Here is a 16,011-nt window from a genome sequence, read left to right as displayed (position 1 = left end):
TTTTCTGGTGTTCTTTTGCAAATATGGAGGGAAAATAAATCTGGGAGAGAGGTTAGAAATCTGCTTTTGACTTTCGCATTTAAAGCTTCAATGACCCTGACCGCTGACACCAAAAAAAATTTGATGTTCATCAACTCAGAGATTTTGTACCCCTGTAGTTCCTACAAGAAAATCCAAATAGGACAAAATCTGGATCCAGGTGAAACGATACAAAGATCAGAAATTAGTCACATTAACATATAAAAAAATCTATTTTTATTCATCATCGAATGAAGAGTAAAATATGCAATAGAAAAAAAGAACATACACGTGATATGCTTAATCATAGATATTTGTGCTTTCTCCTGTCTACTGAGTGTTTAGAAAATCAAGGCGCAAACAAGTAGGTTGATGTCATGATCAGGCAGGATGTCGTTATCTTCTGCTGGGATTCCCTTCACTATGTCAAGTTAATGTAGCAATTCTGAGCTTTTTTTGAATCATGAAACTCCACCGTGGCTTTAAAGGCGACATGGCGCTTCTATAAAGCAGAAGTTTATAGTATTTCGAATTAGAAAAAAAAAGGACTTTAGTCGCAAAAAACGGGTTATGAAACACTGGATCCTTGGGTTTCACAACAGGGCTGAAAGCGGTGCTCTACTCCAATCGTGAAGCCTGCTGCGGCGTCACGTGACTTTTATTTATGTAACGTAATGGGGTTACACAGTAACTGAGCTTCGTGGCTGTGGATACGTTGCTACAGAGGTTAAAAACGGACAGAGACACCTGAGTAAGGGAAGGAAACAGTAAATGTGCGCTTTTATTGACCCAGCTGTTCGGTCCGGTCGGCCCGGTGCTGTTTGGAGTTTGGAGCGTCGAGGCGAGCGGTGCGTCGCACTGGGAGTTGCGGTGTCCATTTAAACTGTCTGAGAAAGGGAAGATGCTGCTCGAGCCGAACCAAAGACTCGCCAAATGTTCGAAAAGACAATGTCAGTGAATAGCTTCGGTTTGAAAAGTGAATCTAAAAGGTGAGCTCTTGAGGAGGGGGGGACTCACAAACCAGTCTGTTCGCTGGTCGTCGGTATGTTACTTGAAAGCACTGTGCAATATTGACCCCCTCCTTGGTCTCCCGCCCCCTTTGGGTTCGCTTTGACGGACAAAGCTTGAAACTCTCCCCGCGCTGCATCGTTCAGAAACGCAGGTTTGACTCATGGATCTGCTGGAGTGCCCGCACTGCCTCTTCCCAATGTGCGAGCCGGTGACCGTTCCGTGCGGCCACACGTTCTGCCGGAGGTGCGTGGGGGGCTACCTCCCCCCCAAATGCCCGCTGTGCAAAGAGAGGCTGAAACAAAAGGAGGCGAGGAGCACCAAGAACAACGTTCTGCTCATCGGGGTCATCGAAAAGTGCTGGCCCGACGAGACGAGAGTGAAGTGCCAAATCCAGGAGAAGCTCAAAGCGAACGAGTTCCCGGAAGCTTTACGCATGGCCAATGAGGGGCTGCACTTAGGTAAGGGAACGCATAGAGACTGGTCTGCGCGTTGTTTTTTTGTTTTTTGTTTTTATAGATCACTGCTGCATAACGTACATGTCAAGTGTCTGAATGTGGACCACAGAGATAGACTTTTAGCTACATAACGAGCCGGCCTCAAATATAAACAAAATAAGTCATTGCTTGTGGACTCCGAGCCAGTAGAGGGCCCTCAAGAGCGCTTGGCTTTCTGTGCAAAATTGTATTTGTTGCTATAGGCATTGAAGATTGGTTTCATTAACACAATTTTGTTTTATTTTTTTATAGACCTTAAGCATTCATATCCAGTATTTAGACAGAAAACAGGCAGAGAAACACAACCCGCATGTTGAGGACTAGCGGCCTCTGTATATGGGGTGCCTACACCTCTAATCCAACATATACAGCTGCTTTTAAAATGTATTTATTTATTTTTTTACTTTACACGCTCATGTGCCGACAAATAGGAAGTGGGGCTCTAAATCAAATTAGGCTTGGAGTCTTTTGCAAGCTGAGGCTGAATGTATAATAATTTAACGATGTACAGGTCAAAGACTATTAATGTAGGAAATAAGCACATTAAAAAAACTCTTAACTTTTAGTCTAGCTCAAGTGTTGATGCGGCAGTCACATTTAACATTTTTCCCTTCCCATCTGTCCTTGTCAGTCGCACACGCTGTGACAAATGCTGTCAGAAGCGAAGAGAGCAGATGACTTGCAATCACAACATTTGGCACAAGTTGAGGAGGCATATCTGTTCCCATTTTCCTCCATCAAGAACAAAAACTAACAAAAAACATCCAACGACGACATTTTTCTACAGGATGTGGAATATTTTTTGCTAAAACCTGCACCATCCTGCGTACACTTGCTCATTCTCTGCTGTTGACCTGATTTGGTGCATGAGACTACGTGAAATCTAAAAGAGACAACTTCTGCCCCAGATATGTTCTTTATGTCGGGCACCCAGGGATTGGAGAGCAATAGTTTGTGGCAGGGTCTACATGCCACTGTGCCATGCAGACCCTGCCAGGCCTATTAAATACATCTCCCACACATGGTCCACTATCATGTAATGTTATGCAATGATGCCTGTGCACATTCATGCATCGTTTTCCATCGTTTCTTGAAGGCTTATGGTTGAACCTGTTTCTCTCTCTTTGTTTTTAAAAGCAATGGCATTTCCATGCGCTGAGTCAGTGTTTGTGACACTCTGCTCTATATAAACAGCACTTGTGTAACAGTTTTAGGTAACAGACACTCTACAAATCGGTGTAACATGTGTATTAAAGCTACTATGCAGTAGTCAGTCAGTTTTTCTATTTGTTTTGCTGCTTTATTAATTATTTTTTAACAAACTTAAAAACCTCCCCTCCCAAAATTATGCTTGGGAGGGGAGAGATCATGTAGAGAGATTACACAAGGCTCCGGAGCAGAGGTCCTTCTGACACGTCCATTTGTACTCATATTTTTTTATGTGAATAATTTTATCCTAACCCCTCATTCAAAGGCAGTTACTTATATTTTGGATGGCTGCAACAAAAATGTTTAAGCTGCAACAGTCAGAAATATTTGTTGAAGAAAATGGAAATGGTCAGATTTCATTATTTGATCTACAGAGAAATGAGCTCTAGTGATTATTTCAAGCAAAGTTATTCAATTATTGATTGAGGTTCAGCATGTTTGATTACAACTTCCATGTGTTATTGATGTTTTCTTCCTCTCCTGGTATCTAACTCTATTCCTAAAAATAATCTCCATGTTTAAAAGCCAAATTTATTATTATAGCACCATTCATACACAAGGCAATCCAATATTTTTTCAAATAGGAAATCGAACAAAGACAATAAAAACATTGCATTTTATTAAAAAAAAATTTCTTTACATGTCAAACAAATAACAACTTTGCATTTCTTTTTAAAGCCAAACCTAAATTCAAATGTAATTTTAAATTTATGGTAAATGCCAATCTAATAATTTTCTTTCTTCAATCACTTGTCAATTATCAAGCAAGCATCTCATTGGTCGGATTCTGTGATCGGTAGCCGCAAAAACCAAAAATGTTTTGAATCCTGAATGAAATGAACCGAAGGGTTAAATTATGTAAGTGAAAAGTCTGTTCAGTAACTTGCAAAACGTGTGATATTTGTGAAGAAGCTAATCTAATGTACGATTGTCTAGAAGTATAACTCTGAACAAGCAACAGAATAAATTCTATCAAAGCGAACTTCTGATAATCAGCCAACGACACCAGATAGCAGAAGTCTTCCCACCTAAAACACCTAAAACACACCGGTATAGAATGAAATAGTAACAGCTACAATAAAAGAAAAAAGACATCAGAAGGACTTAGATTCTGTTGAAACCACACCACCAAATAACCTCTCTGGATTTATCTGATAGCGAGGCGCTCAGCGAACTCTTCCAGATTTACGTTCACACATTCTGAGTCAGCAAACAGGACTTCAGGTCCTTCTTATACAATACCACGTCAGAATGGTCATCTTACCCAGCAAACATTAACATTGTAAGAGCAGCAGAAAATCAAAAAGGGCAACATTGTCATTCTTAACTATTAAAAATAAATGAATCTTAGGAATATTTATCCAGAGCAGCTTTAGAATGATATAAACCACAGCAATGTTCATAACTGATTATCAGCAACAACAACAACAAAAAAACAAGAAAAGAAAGATAGCAGTTAATGAACAGAAACAACTTCCCCTCGACTGTCTTCACCGTCATCGACTTTATCACCAAAGCAATTCAGAACTTTCCTGCAGTTTCTGTAGCACGGGCAAAATTTCCAGTGGCCCAAAGACATTTAATTCAAATATGCTGATCGGCTGAATATTTATTACTTTCCTAGAGCAACCAGAAGTAATTGGCTATTTAGCTCTATAAATAATGAATGAGAGTCACTTGGTGGAAATTACTGGGTAAATAACTCAGATTGCATGTTGGTGCACGTTGCTAAGGAGAACTGACATTGGTAATGCATTTGTTTTTTAAAAAGTATATAAATTTTTAGATCTTTTTTTTTCTCTCCACATCTGAGAGGTTGGCGCCCCCTGTGGACCAACTACCGCTGAATATAATTACCGTAATCTAAAATTAGACTACTGGGAATTAGAATAATGCCATTTATGACTGAATTCATAGGGCCATCGGAGTGTCTTTGGAGTCGTACACAATACGTAAGGTTGTTCTAACGTAACTTCAGTGCTTCAGAAGCTATATGCAAATGTGCCAGTTATTCAGATTGCTCTGAGCTTCTTGTATATCATTTGAAATATTTCAGTGTAAATCCACGATTCACTGCCTGCCTGGGTTTTTATTGACAGTGTAGATTTGTTCAAATAAAAATACTGTGAAAATCCACAGCTGGATAACAGATTTAATCCTTTAAAAAATTCCTCCTACTAATAGAGCTTAAATTGACCTGCTTACAAATCTCATCTGGCAGTCTAATTTAAGAACTGTGCAGATGTTGCCGCATGACTCATTTTGCTAGTATCTGTTGCCACTTGTTCCGACTGATGCATGCTCCTGTCTGCTTTTTCCCTGCTCCCTCCTAGTCCCGGACAATCAGAGTTTGAAGTTGTTCAGAGCTGAAGCTAACCTGGGCCTGCTGCGGTTCTCCGATGCTCTGACGGACCTCGACTACCTCTGCTGCCTTCAACCCAACTGGACAGAAGTGAGAAATAAGCCCTCTTTCTCCACACATTATCATCAGATGTTTTCAGTTTCGTCTATGTAACGAAATAGTAGCCAGACAGCTGGTTATTGTGGCTTAACCAGAGTGAGAGTATGAAGAACATTCTCATATCTGACTATGTTGTGTTACGCTGAGTTCAGTTCCCCTGCTGTCAATTAGTAGCTGTCAGTTAAAATATTTAACTGACAGTATTTTGATTATATTATCGTAACTTAATGTGCATGCACAGCAGGAAGTCACACTTCCACACTAAGCGCCTAACAATACTAATTTGATCATAATAGTTAATGTTTTAACAGCTTACAATAGATTCCTCTATGAAATTTCGTCTCATTTGTATCTAGCCATCCATGATAAAATTGCCACAGCAATTCAGTGAGTGTGTTTCCTGAATGTAACCCAAAACATTTGGTTTTGTAACATAAATGCAATGACACGTAACCAGAAAAGTGCGCATTCCCTCTTCTCTTTTTACCCCAGAGCTCTAAGCAATTCCATTGAGAGCCGTTTTTTTCATTTATTTTTTTGCTGCTTTTATTAAGGTTACATCACACTCAGTGTTATGCAAACAGCTACTTGTGTCATAACTTAATAATTCTGTGCTGGTGTGCAGAATCACTGAAAACTACGTACGCGGTATAAAACTTGTTTGGTTTTATTTGTTATGTCACATTAGATTTCACATCATCAGCAGTTCAACTGACAGCGTCGGGCAATGCAGATCAGACAGGACTTATGATCAGGAAGAAAAGCATTTTACGATAATCTTGAATAATGTGCATTTATCTGGGGCATTATAACACATACCGATAGAAAGAAAAAATGTTCGCAGTCATGGTTAAGATGCACAAATATGCTTAAAATAACATTTACCTTTTTGTAGTAACATGAAAATCCAGCCTTTAATTTGAGTGCATTTGCACTGTGGGACAAAAGAATGCATTTATTTAAGAAATAATTGTAACACAGGTAAAAATGTTGGTATTCAACCTTTTTTTAATTTTTTTTATTACAATTTATACTTTATGTTAAAGTGAATCTGAGTTTGTCGGAACTTCAGATTTTTAACCCACGACTTCCTGTTTTTCTAGTGGATAATTAGGACAAAGATCACTTCTTTTAACTCCTGTACCACTATGGTTGCGTGAGGACACATATTTATTTCTCTACAACATTAATGCCATTAATCTGTTCTACCATATCAACTCTACTGGGACTTATCTCGTGCTTACTGTAAAGTAAGCGCCGTGGGAGCTGAACTCATACAAGTACAAGGACATTTTTTAATAAAAACCCCGAGAAAACAAGTGGATTCCTCCAGAAAACTGATTGCGCTGATTGTTCTGTTCTGCTCTGTTTGCGCAGGGCTTTTTTCGTAAAGGAAATGTACTGCTGGAAATGGGTCAGCAGAAGGAAGCCCTGATCCAGTTCCACCGTTGCCTAAAACTCCAAGCTGACTTTGTTCCTGCTAAGAGCCAGATCAAGAAGGTTCGGTTGCATTTCAAGTTCGATTTTCCATAAGGAACTAAAGACATGAAATCTCTAAGCTACTGCAGTGCTATAGAAATGCACCCCTGTTTTTACTATTTAACCCAAAATGACAGGTTCTGCAGGTAGAGGGGATAGCCGTGCCGGAGGAGGTGCCATGCATTCTGCAGCTGGTTTCCGAGTTCTTGACAGATCCCTGCCCCATCACCACCCTCAGTGGCTCTCAGGCGCCGACACAAGGAGAAGCCATGCACCCAAACGTAGACAGGAGAGAAGCACACAAGGTGAAGGCGATATTTAGCTGTTGAGACAAAATAAATGTTAAAATCAACCCTGGCCTAATGAGAGTGCGTGTCGTTTCTGGCTCCAAGATGAAGCATGACGCAGGTACCGAGTGCTGCCTCAGCCTCTGCCAAGCTGTTTCCTTCCTGCCTACTGCCGAGGAAGACGAGGAAATGATGATGAGGAAGGACGAATGCCAAGGTAGAGGTAAGCTGAGGCACAGCCAGAGACGTATGATGATTTTCACTAGACCTCTTGTCAGTGTTGGTTTGAAATAACTGTGGAACAAATTTTTCATCCTTTAAATTAACTTCTTACAACTTTCTGTTGGTCTTAGGTGAAAGTCAAGCGCACAGAGAGGAAACGCTGGCTGTGCTCACCGTGTCAGACTTTGAGTGCCCTCTCTGCATAAGGTCAGTGTCCTCCTAAGCTACCTGTAATCCATAATGCATCTCTGCGTGTAGTTTGTCTCTCCTGGAGACCTACCTCCGGCTGATTCCATTCTCACCCTCTCTCCCTGGTTAATGTTTGGCTACCTCACAGTCTGTAAACAAACGTAAAAGCAATAGTATTAGTAGCGTAACCCTTCGTCCTCTGCTGAGCTGTATTTAACTAGGTCTTGTGTCTGCCACTGTCATTTGCAGGCTGTTCTTTGAGCCTGTCACAACACCCTGTGGTCATACTTTCTGCAAAAACTGCATCGAGAGGAGTCTGGACCACAACGTACGGTGTCCACTCTGCAAACAGCCGCTGCAAGAGGTAACCAATGAATGGAAAATGGTTTTTATTTTTTATTTTTCTTCTTGCAATTAAGTCCAAATGGTGTTTATATCCTGTTTGTGCGCCTCATAAAGATCTCTACTTTATGAGATTTCCTCATGGTTTTTGCCTCACTCTGTACTTTACTCGTAAAAATCACACAATCGCTTGAAAACACAGTCACATAAAAAGCCAGAAAATTGTAAAATCCAGAAAATGTATACTCTCTCCTGCTTGGATGCCTTTTCAGCATTTGGCTTTTCATGAAACCGACCTTTAAATGTGTTAATAATTTCGTCCCAGAGGGAATTTTGAAGCAAATCCATAAATAGATCATAGATGCTGTAAGATCACAGATGAAACATCATTTGGACAGTCTTTTTTTTTCCCCCTCCAGGGGGTCTTTTGTGGGCTCTACTGTCCCTTATATGAAAGTAGGCTGACAGGAAAGGGGAAGACATGCGGCAAATATTGCCGAGTCTGGGAATCGAACCCGCGTCGAGGACTCAAGGCCTCCAAACGTGGGTCGCGCTATCCCCTAGGCCACCACAGCACGATTTGGACAGTCTTTTAAAAGAAACCCAAATTCAAACATGTGAACAATGAAACTTGCAAAACTCACATTGCTCAGCTATTTATAGAGGTTGTTAACTTCATTAATTTTATGGGATTTTTCTTTTATCAGTCTTAAAACGGGTTTTTTGTGTTAAAAATTTAAAAGTTAACTTCTATACCCTACAGACTGGGCCTGTGGACTAGCTTTTAGCCTAAGGACTTTTCGAATGTTATATTATTTTGTCTTGTCCCTGATCAAATATATTTGAAAAAAAAAATAGATACATAATATATTCAATTTAGATAGACAGATGAAGAATTTACATGAATATTCTTTCAACATTTGTCATTTGCGTGCTACAAATTACTGGTTTCTTAAAGATGGAAAATAACTCAGTCCACCCTTGATTAACGCCATGCAGAGCTCAAATTTTTTCTCACCCAAAATAAATTTGAAGTTCAACATGGCATACTGCCACCTAGTGGGAATATGATGAAAGTTACCATGCATTATCCTAACCCTAAGTCTAGAATTGTCTTTATTTTTCTTTAAATAAGTAACAGCTCAGTGTTATTGTGAATGTAGCAATAAAGTCACTATTTTCCAAGTCACAAAAAGGTTAATGTGAACCACAAAGGTCAACTTAATTCAATTCAAAAGTAATTGCTCACTGTTAAACATGATGAGAATTATTTATTGTACCTATTAAAGCTAGAAAAACAAAGAAAAAAAAGATCATTGTAATAGTTTTATGGTATTATTGCAGTTTTATCAACAATAACTGTGTCTCTTTTTTTCTCTCTCCGTAGTACTTAAAAAACCGAAAGTACAACCCCACAACTCTTCTGCAGGAGATCATGGAGCAACTTTTCCCCTCTCAGTTGGCTGATAGGAAAACGGTTCACGATGCAGAGATGGCTGAACTTTCCAAGTAGGCAACTGGCTAAGATTGTTTGATTAAATTACTACATTGTTGCCATAAAAACCACTCCCACTTGTAATTTGACATGTTCTGTTATTCAACTGAAAAATATCAAAAATCTATTTTTACATTTAAAAAAAAAAAGAAAGTAAAAATAAAATGTTGTGACGATCTGGTAGCTCCACTTATTGGCTCTTTGTTGAAGCATCTTCTTGTGTACACGCCTACCATTAAGACTACTGAATCTGATTCACCAGAAAGAAGTTTCAGCTTTCCTTGTAGCATCTCTTTCGACCTTTAGTTGTTTACATCGTTTAGCTAAAGCCGTAGTTTGCCGAAACATTCAAACAATCAAACTGAGCTGGTTGCACAAACAACAAGCTCAGGAATACCAAAACTGCACAGAAAGTCCTAGCTAGAGTGCAGAACTAAATGTAACAGAAAACACGTGGAGCCATGATATGTACACACAAATTGATAGCTTTGAATGACTTTTGTAATATAGAGTGCGTTGTCAACAAAAGATGAGAGACGCTTTTAGATGATTTCATCTGAAAAAGGATAAGTTAGGATTTTCAATCATGAAGTGGATTAAGAAAGTATTAGCATTAGGTTACGATTGTGCTTACTTCTGCAAACAGGTTGGTGCATTTTCAATGTTTCTTTTTCATTCAAATATTACAGAATATTTGTCCAATTAAATGCATGACAAGTTTTTAAATGATTGTCATTTGTAAAATCTGACGTTTTATTAGGGGCTTGGGTCTATTCTTTTGAGAGAGCGCGTACTCAGAATTTTCAATAAGTTTCCCCTCCTTTCCCCTTTCTCTCTTGTAGCCTTACCAAGGACATCCCCATATTTGTCTGTACGGTGGCCTTCCCTGGAGTGCCGTGCCCACTGCACATCTTTGAGCCTCGTTACCGGCTGATGATGCGCCGCTGCATGGAGACCGGCACCAAGAAGTTTGGGATGTGCAGCTATGAGCATGGCAAAGGGTATCACAGCACACGCTATCATAGTTCAGCCGCATTAAAATATGGCTACCTTCACTAGCCTACTTGTATGCCACCACTTCAAACCTTAATCTGATGAAATGGTTAAGAAAACACAAAAATAGTTCACCTTTCCATGAATCTAGTTAAATATAAATTATAACCGAGCAACAACCCCCACCATCAATACAATGAGGGACAAGGAAATCATTGAAAGAAGCAGTCATTTAGATTGGAATGTACAGTACTTATATTACATGTATTGCATCATAGTTTACTATTACATTTTGAGTAAGTTGAAAAAGAATAAATCGCATTTCGTCAATAAATATTAAATCTAATCTAGTTTTTATGTATCCAGTCTTAGATTAGATATGCAGTGTGAGATAGAAACATGTATTTCATTTTAAAGCTGCACATGTTCCTCAGTTTCGCCGACTACGGCTGTATGCTGGAGATCCTCGACATGGAGCGGCTGCCTGACGGGCGATCTTACGTTGAAACCGTGGGCGGCAGCAGATTCAGAGTGCTCAAAAGAGGTCAGAGGGACGGCTATCACACGGCCGACATCGAGTACCTGGAGGACGTCAAGGTCAGGAAATTCTCCCGGACATACAAGTGAATTCAAACACTGAGAACCGGATTTCTGTCTCAGCTCCTGCTGAATATCTTCGGTGTTCTCTGTGTGCGTCAGGTGGACGGTAGCGAGCTGGAGCTTTTGCAGCGTCTTCATGACAGTGTGTACCAGCAGGCCCAGGACTGGTATCAGCGCGTGGGCAGCCGCAGCCGCGAGCACATAAACAGACAGCATGGTAGCATGCCAGATAAGGAGGCAGACATTCAGGTTTGTGCCATAACACAGCTCTAAAACATCAATCCACCTGCTGCTGGTGGGTATAGAAAAACCCCACTAAGAGCAAGAATTTGAAAATTTCTCACGCCGGCAGTGACACACCTCAAACATCAAGTGAAGAGATGATGAAGCTAAAATATACAGGAGGTAGAAGTGATAGACTTTTGATTACGTTCTGACGAGGACGATAGATGTGCAACTGCTACTCAAATATTGCAGCAAATGCGCAAGGTGCATGGCAAGGCGCACAAAGATTCATTCAATGCCATGCGTGAAACTGGAAAGAAAAACTTCACTTAAATTAAAAAATAATTTGTCTAATATTTATCTGAACATTTGTAGACTCTTAAGAGCATTGAATAGTTATTTCTGGCTGATCAGTTGATCCTTAAATATGTAAAAAAAAAAAAAAAAGAGACATTGAGGCCACAGTCAAAACAATATCCTCCATCCTGACACTGTGAATTCCACACCCTTATTCCTCAAACACACGCACTATTTAAAAACACGGATTGCTTTTAAAGTGAAATATTGAAGACATGTCAGAACTTTATGATGAACAAAATCCACTTTTTTCACCCATTTTGAGATTTGGGGAAAATATTTTTTTACATACAGCATAAAATATTTCTTTAGCCTTTCTCAAGACTTTAAACTATGTGTTTGTGAGAAAGAGAAGTCATAATATTTTCAAACTGACTCTAATCATGAAGTTCCAATATCAGCGGTTATCTCAACTAGAATTAGTAACCATGAACAATAGTTTCTATGTTTGAATCTGAGATTGTAGATCCTGACTTTGTAATATTTATAAAATCAGCATATTTAGTTATTCAAACAGAAGAACTTTGCTGTTATACATTTAGCCTTCCTGTTTTCCACTAATGTTTGGTTCTTTATGAACAGCTGACATATCTACAGAAAGTCTCTTCCTTTTGAATAGCTTCTTAAAATCTTTACTTTTCTTCTGACTTCATTAACACTTTTCCAATTGTGAGAGGTTTTTTTTCTTCAACAATATCTTCTACGGTGAGTAGCTAGCATGACGTGTTGCCATTTAGGAATGATGAGCTTGACAACAAAGTTTGCTTGACTTGTCGTCGTCGAGATCGGTTAAGAGTGAATTGTACAGTTCTGGTCACCAGCGAACGTTTTGGTGCATCTCTAGTATTTATTTCATTCCACAACTATCATGTTTGGAAACATCTTTTTTTTAACGTTATCATCTTTGTTTAGGTCTCGACTAACGGTCCAGCCTGGTGCTGGTGGCTCCTGTCGGTGCTTCAGCTGGACCCCGCCTATCAAACCACCTTCCTGTCACTGACCTCTCTCAAGGACCGCCTGGGACACCTCCGCCTCGTCCTGGAGTACTTTTCTCAGAGCTAGAACCCGGAGCACAACCGCAGCCTACCTAGGGTTCAACATGACGCGCACGTAAAGTGAAACCAGCGCATTCACGCACAAATACACAACTCACCACGGGGTTCGGGATTGACCTAAACAAGCGGACGGTTTTAAAGTCCAACCTGGCCATAAGGAGAAACCTAAGGATTTGACTAGAGAACTCATTGCAGACTTGGAATTTCTGCTGTTTGATTTTGCAAATAGATCTTTAAATACTTTTGTATCAGTAAGAACTTTGGGGTTCACCAAAGACAGCTCTTTTTTCGGGTCATTAAAGGTTGTTATACATGGGGAGTTTAAACCAGGTCACGTTTCCAAATGTGCTACAGATGGAGACTGGGTGAGTTTTCTCTCTCCTCACTACAAAAACAAAGAATCTAAAAAAAGCCTGTTTAGCCTGTTAGGAGAAGACTCTTTGCATCAACTTAGCTACATGTGGAGATAACAAACATTTATGGCACACATTATCTGGAGAGGATTTCTTTGAGGGCCATGATGATCGTTTTTGATAACCCAATATCATTCTTTGAAACAAGCAATACTTGTCTGATCTATTGGCCTTGGTAGTCATTGAACATGGCTAATTTTATACAAAGAAAGAGTTTACAAAGACCTATTTGCATGAAAATATCTCAATAACAACGGATTCTCTTACACAACAGCAGGTGGACGATTTTGTTTCCTAATCCACAAAAACTGCGGCTGCTCAGCATTTTACCATAGGCAACCTTTTTTATTTACTAATGTGTAGATTGGATCGGCAAATAAAAAGTGTAACAAGCGTGTTTTTTTTAGTGTGCGAACGGTCGGCAAGAAAATAGCCTTGTGTGTGTTTGCATTAGGTGTAAATATGTTTTTTTTTTGTCCCCCGCTCTTTGTTCTTAAGTCATCATACCGTGTTGTCAGCACTGATATCAGCTACGGTTATAGCACACAAAACTGTGCCAACACATCTTGTGCAGGGACAGTCGTCAAGCAGTTAGGATAAAATGCTCCGGTTGAAGTCCGCGTCCCCAACAACGAGGGGACACGTACGACGGACGCGGCGCCTACCTCTGGCCCTTTGCTCCAACCTCTGCGTTGGTCCGGCTCATCCTCCACCACCAGCTGTGGTACCTTTGAGTTCCACGTTATCAGGAGACCTGGATGAAGTCTTGGGGGGTGGGGGTTCTACAATACTTAAGAGGTGAACTGTTTGGTATTTTCTGTTCGCTCTAGTGCTACATTCCATGGAATGTTAAAGCTGTTAAGTTAATTTACTAACAACTACGGGCATAACTGGGTTTTATTCTTATTTTTTCACTTTCATATACGTGCCATAGAAATTTCTGTGTTGAATGCTTCGAAGTTGTTATTGTGTCACGGACTCATGTAAAGATGCCTTTTCGCATGGTGGGACAGTGAATGACGGCAGACATATCACTTGAAGCAGTCCGGCAAAGTCCAGCTAACTTTCTTATTGATGGCAGTTTCTTCAACTGACAGGTGGCGCTAAGCTTGTATGGTAATGTATTTATAGCTGTGGATAAAAGGGGGTTCTTTGCTGCTTGAAATATTCCTCAGGAGAATAAACTGATGGATATGGAGCCCACCAGTGGTGACTCGGGTAACAGTCTCATCTCTAATGTCTGTGTTAGGAAATCTTCCTGATAAATGCTAATCTAATGCAAAAAGGGACAGATAATTCAAATATTCAGAATGATAAACAAGTCCTTTTTTGTGTCTCCTCCACTTGTATTGTGATGTTTCACTAAACAGGTGCATCTTAGTTTGTTAGAATATCTTCAAAATATAAATTTATTTCAGTACTTCAGTTCAGTACTCCAATTGATGATACACACGTATTGTGAAAACATCATATGGACCTCAGCGTGGACCTGTGCAGCTTTACCGGCCACACTTTTTCTTTCCACTCAACTTTTCATTGGGATGCTTGGATACCGGACTCTGTGAACAACCTCTTCTTTAGCGATAACCTTTTGTGGCTTACCCTTAGAGGAGGGGTCTCAAACTCAATTTACCCGGGGGCCGCTGGAGGTAGAGTCTGGGTGAGGCTGGGCCACATTCACACACACTGTCTCCTCAGCCGAACCTTTCTGATTGGCTATTACCATATTTGGCCGTAGTCAGGCGCTGTAACAGCCGTAATTGTGTAGTGTCTCTTTAAGATACTCTAGTATTGCTAATGATGTCAGAAGTATGCGCCACGGCTTCTCTGTAGAGAGCGTGAGAGAAACGTGCCTGACGGACATGTTAGCTCCCTAACTTTTCAGTAATGTTATGGGTTGTTTGGACGCTGCTCAATTTTCATGTCTGATAATATAGCAGCCGTTCAACCGGGCTTTGTAAGGTTGGTGAAGAGCGTATTTATTAAAGGACAACACTGTGGAATTCCCAGTACCAGTGTGGTTGTGAGTTTTTGACCGTCCTGACGAATCTGCCGCCTCCTCTCCTCCCTTAAACACAACCCAAGCGTTACAGTGCCTAACCTTAATTACGTTACACTGATCAGCAACTTCTGGGTCTAGACTGGATGCTGAAGCACGTGAAGCGGGAGTGGCCGCGGAAATTGCGCATGTACCGCATGCAAATAATGACAAATAGAAAATGCAAATATTGCTCCCGCCCCCGAGAGCAATATACTCCACCGTGATTGGTAAGTTCGTTCAGCTCCGCACACAACACTGAAAAGTGCCAATTATATCAAACTCGCGGGCCGCACTAACATTAAACTTTCATATTAAGGCGGGGGCCACAAACTATTGTCCCGAGGGCCGCAGTTGGCCCGCGGGCCGCGAGTTTGAGACCCCTGCTATAGAGGGTGATGATGACTAATTACTGGCTAAGTGACAACAGTCTTCCTGAAGACTGTCTAGGCCATATCATAGTGATATTCTAATATTTCTCTATAAAAAAATCTTTTTACTTGGTCTCACATCATGTAATCTTCTTCGAAACTGAATTTAGTACCTTTAAGTCATAATCCCTACCAAGAAAATCAATAAATATTTGAACGTTATTCTGTATAACGGATCTATTGAGTGTAATTCATGGCTTTCGGATTCTGAATTAAATTACTGGAATATATCATCTTTTCAAAGATATTCTAATGTTTTAAGATGCACGTGTAATGCTGTATTTAGTTTATTGCCCACACAGGCCATATCTTTCTTTGTTAAATGCTAATTTATTTCGGTTGCTGCCATCGGTCTCCTAACCAATTTTTGCACTACGGTGTTATTTACTTCACAATAAAAATGAAGTCTCATTGTTTTCTCATCCCATGTTTTCTCTTTGGTCATCTTTACAATGAATTTCTTGGTGGAGGTTTAATAGGTTTTCCTGCTCAGGCAACACAGTGCAGTGCATGACTCTTTAGTTCATTTTAGACTGCTGCTTCAACAACCCTGCAGATGTCTATTAACTTTAGGTGCTGTGTTATTGGCTTTTTCAGAGAATGCCCTGCAACACCTGTAAAACAATTTGCACTCGGCCCACATCGTCTCCCCGCAAGAGAACACTAAGCATTTGAAGTTAGCCGCTCTTGGC

At 40.2% G+C, this 16,011-nt stretch overlaps 1 protein-coding gene across 1 annotated transcript; it reads left to right on the top strand.

Moving 5' to 3' along the window:
* The first annotated feature begins 331 nt into the window (after positions 1–331).
* On the top strand, positions 332–14,063 carry lonrf4 (LON peptidase N-terminal domain and ring finger 4). Its single transcript, XM_028008953.1, has 12 exons — positions 332–1,487; positions 5,066–5,184; positions 6,571–6,693; positions 6,810–6,977; positions 7,065–7,182; positions 7,313–7,388; positions 7,620–7,734; positions 9,100–9,221; positions 10,050–10,208; positions 10,635–10,797; positions 10,900–11,049; positions 12,295–14,063. Exons 1-12 carry the CDS (start codon positions 1,190–1,192, stop codon positions 12,442–12,444), a joined length of 1,761 nt encoding a protein of 586 aa, XP_027864754.1. The 5' UTR covers positions 332–1,189; the 3' UTR covers positions 12,445–14,063.
* Positions 14,064–16,011: the final 1,948 nt, after the last annotated feature.

This window comes from Xiphophorus couchianus, chromosome 23 (assembly GCF_001444195.1).
Source record: "Xiphophorus couchianus chromosome 23, X_couchianus-1.0, whole genome shotgun sequence".
In the NCBI taxonomy this organism is placed as follows: domain Eukaryota; kingdom Metazoa; phylum Chordata; class Actinopteri; order Cyprinodontiformes; family Poeciliidae; genus Xiphophorus; species Xiphophorus couchianus.
The sequence above is the reverse complement of the archived record's forward strand: the minus strand, read 5'-3'. Positions and strand labels throughout refer to the sequence as shown.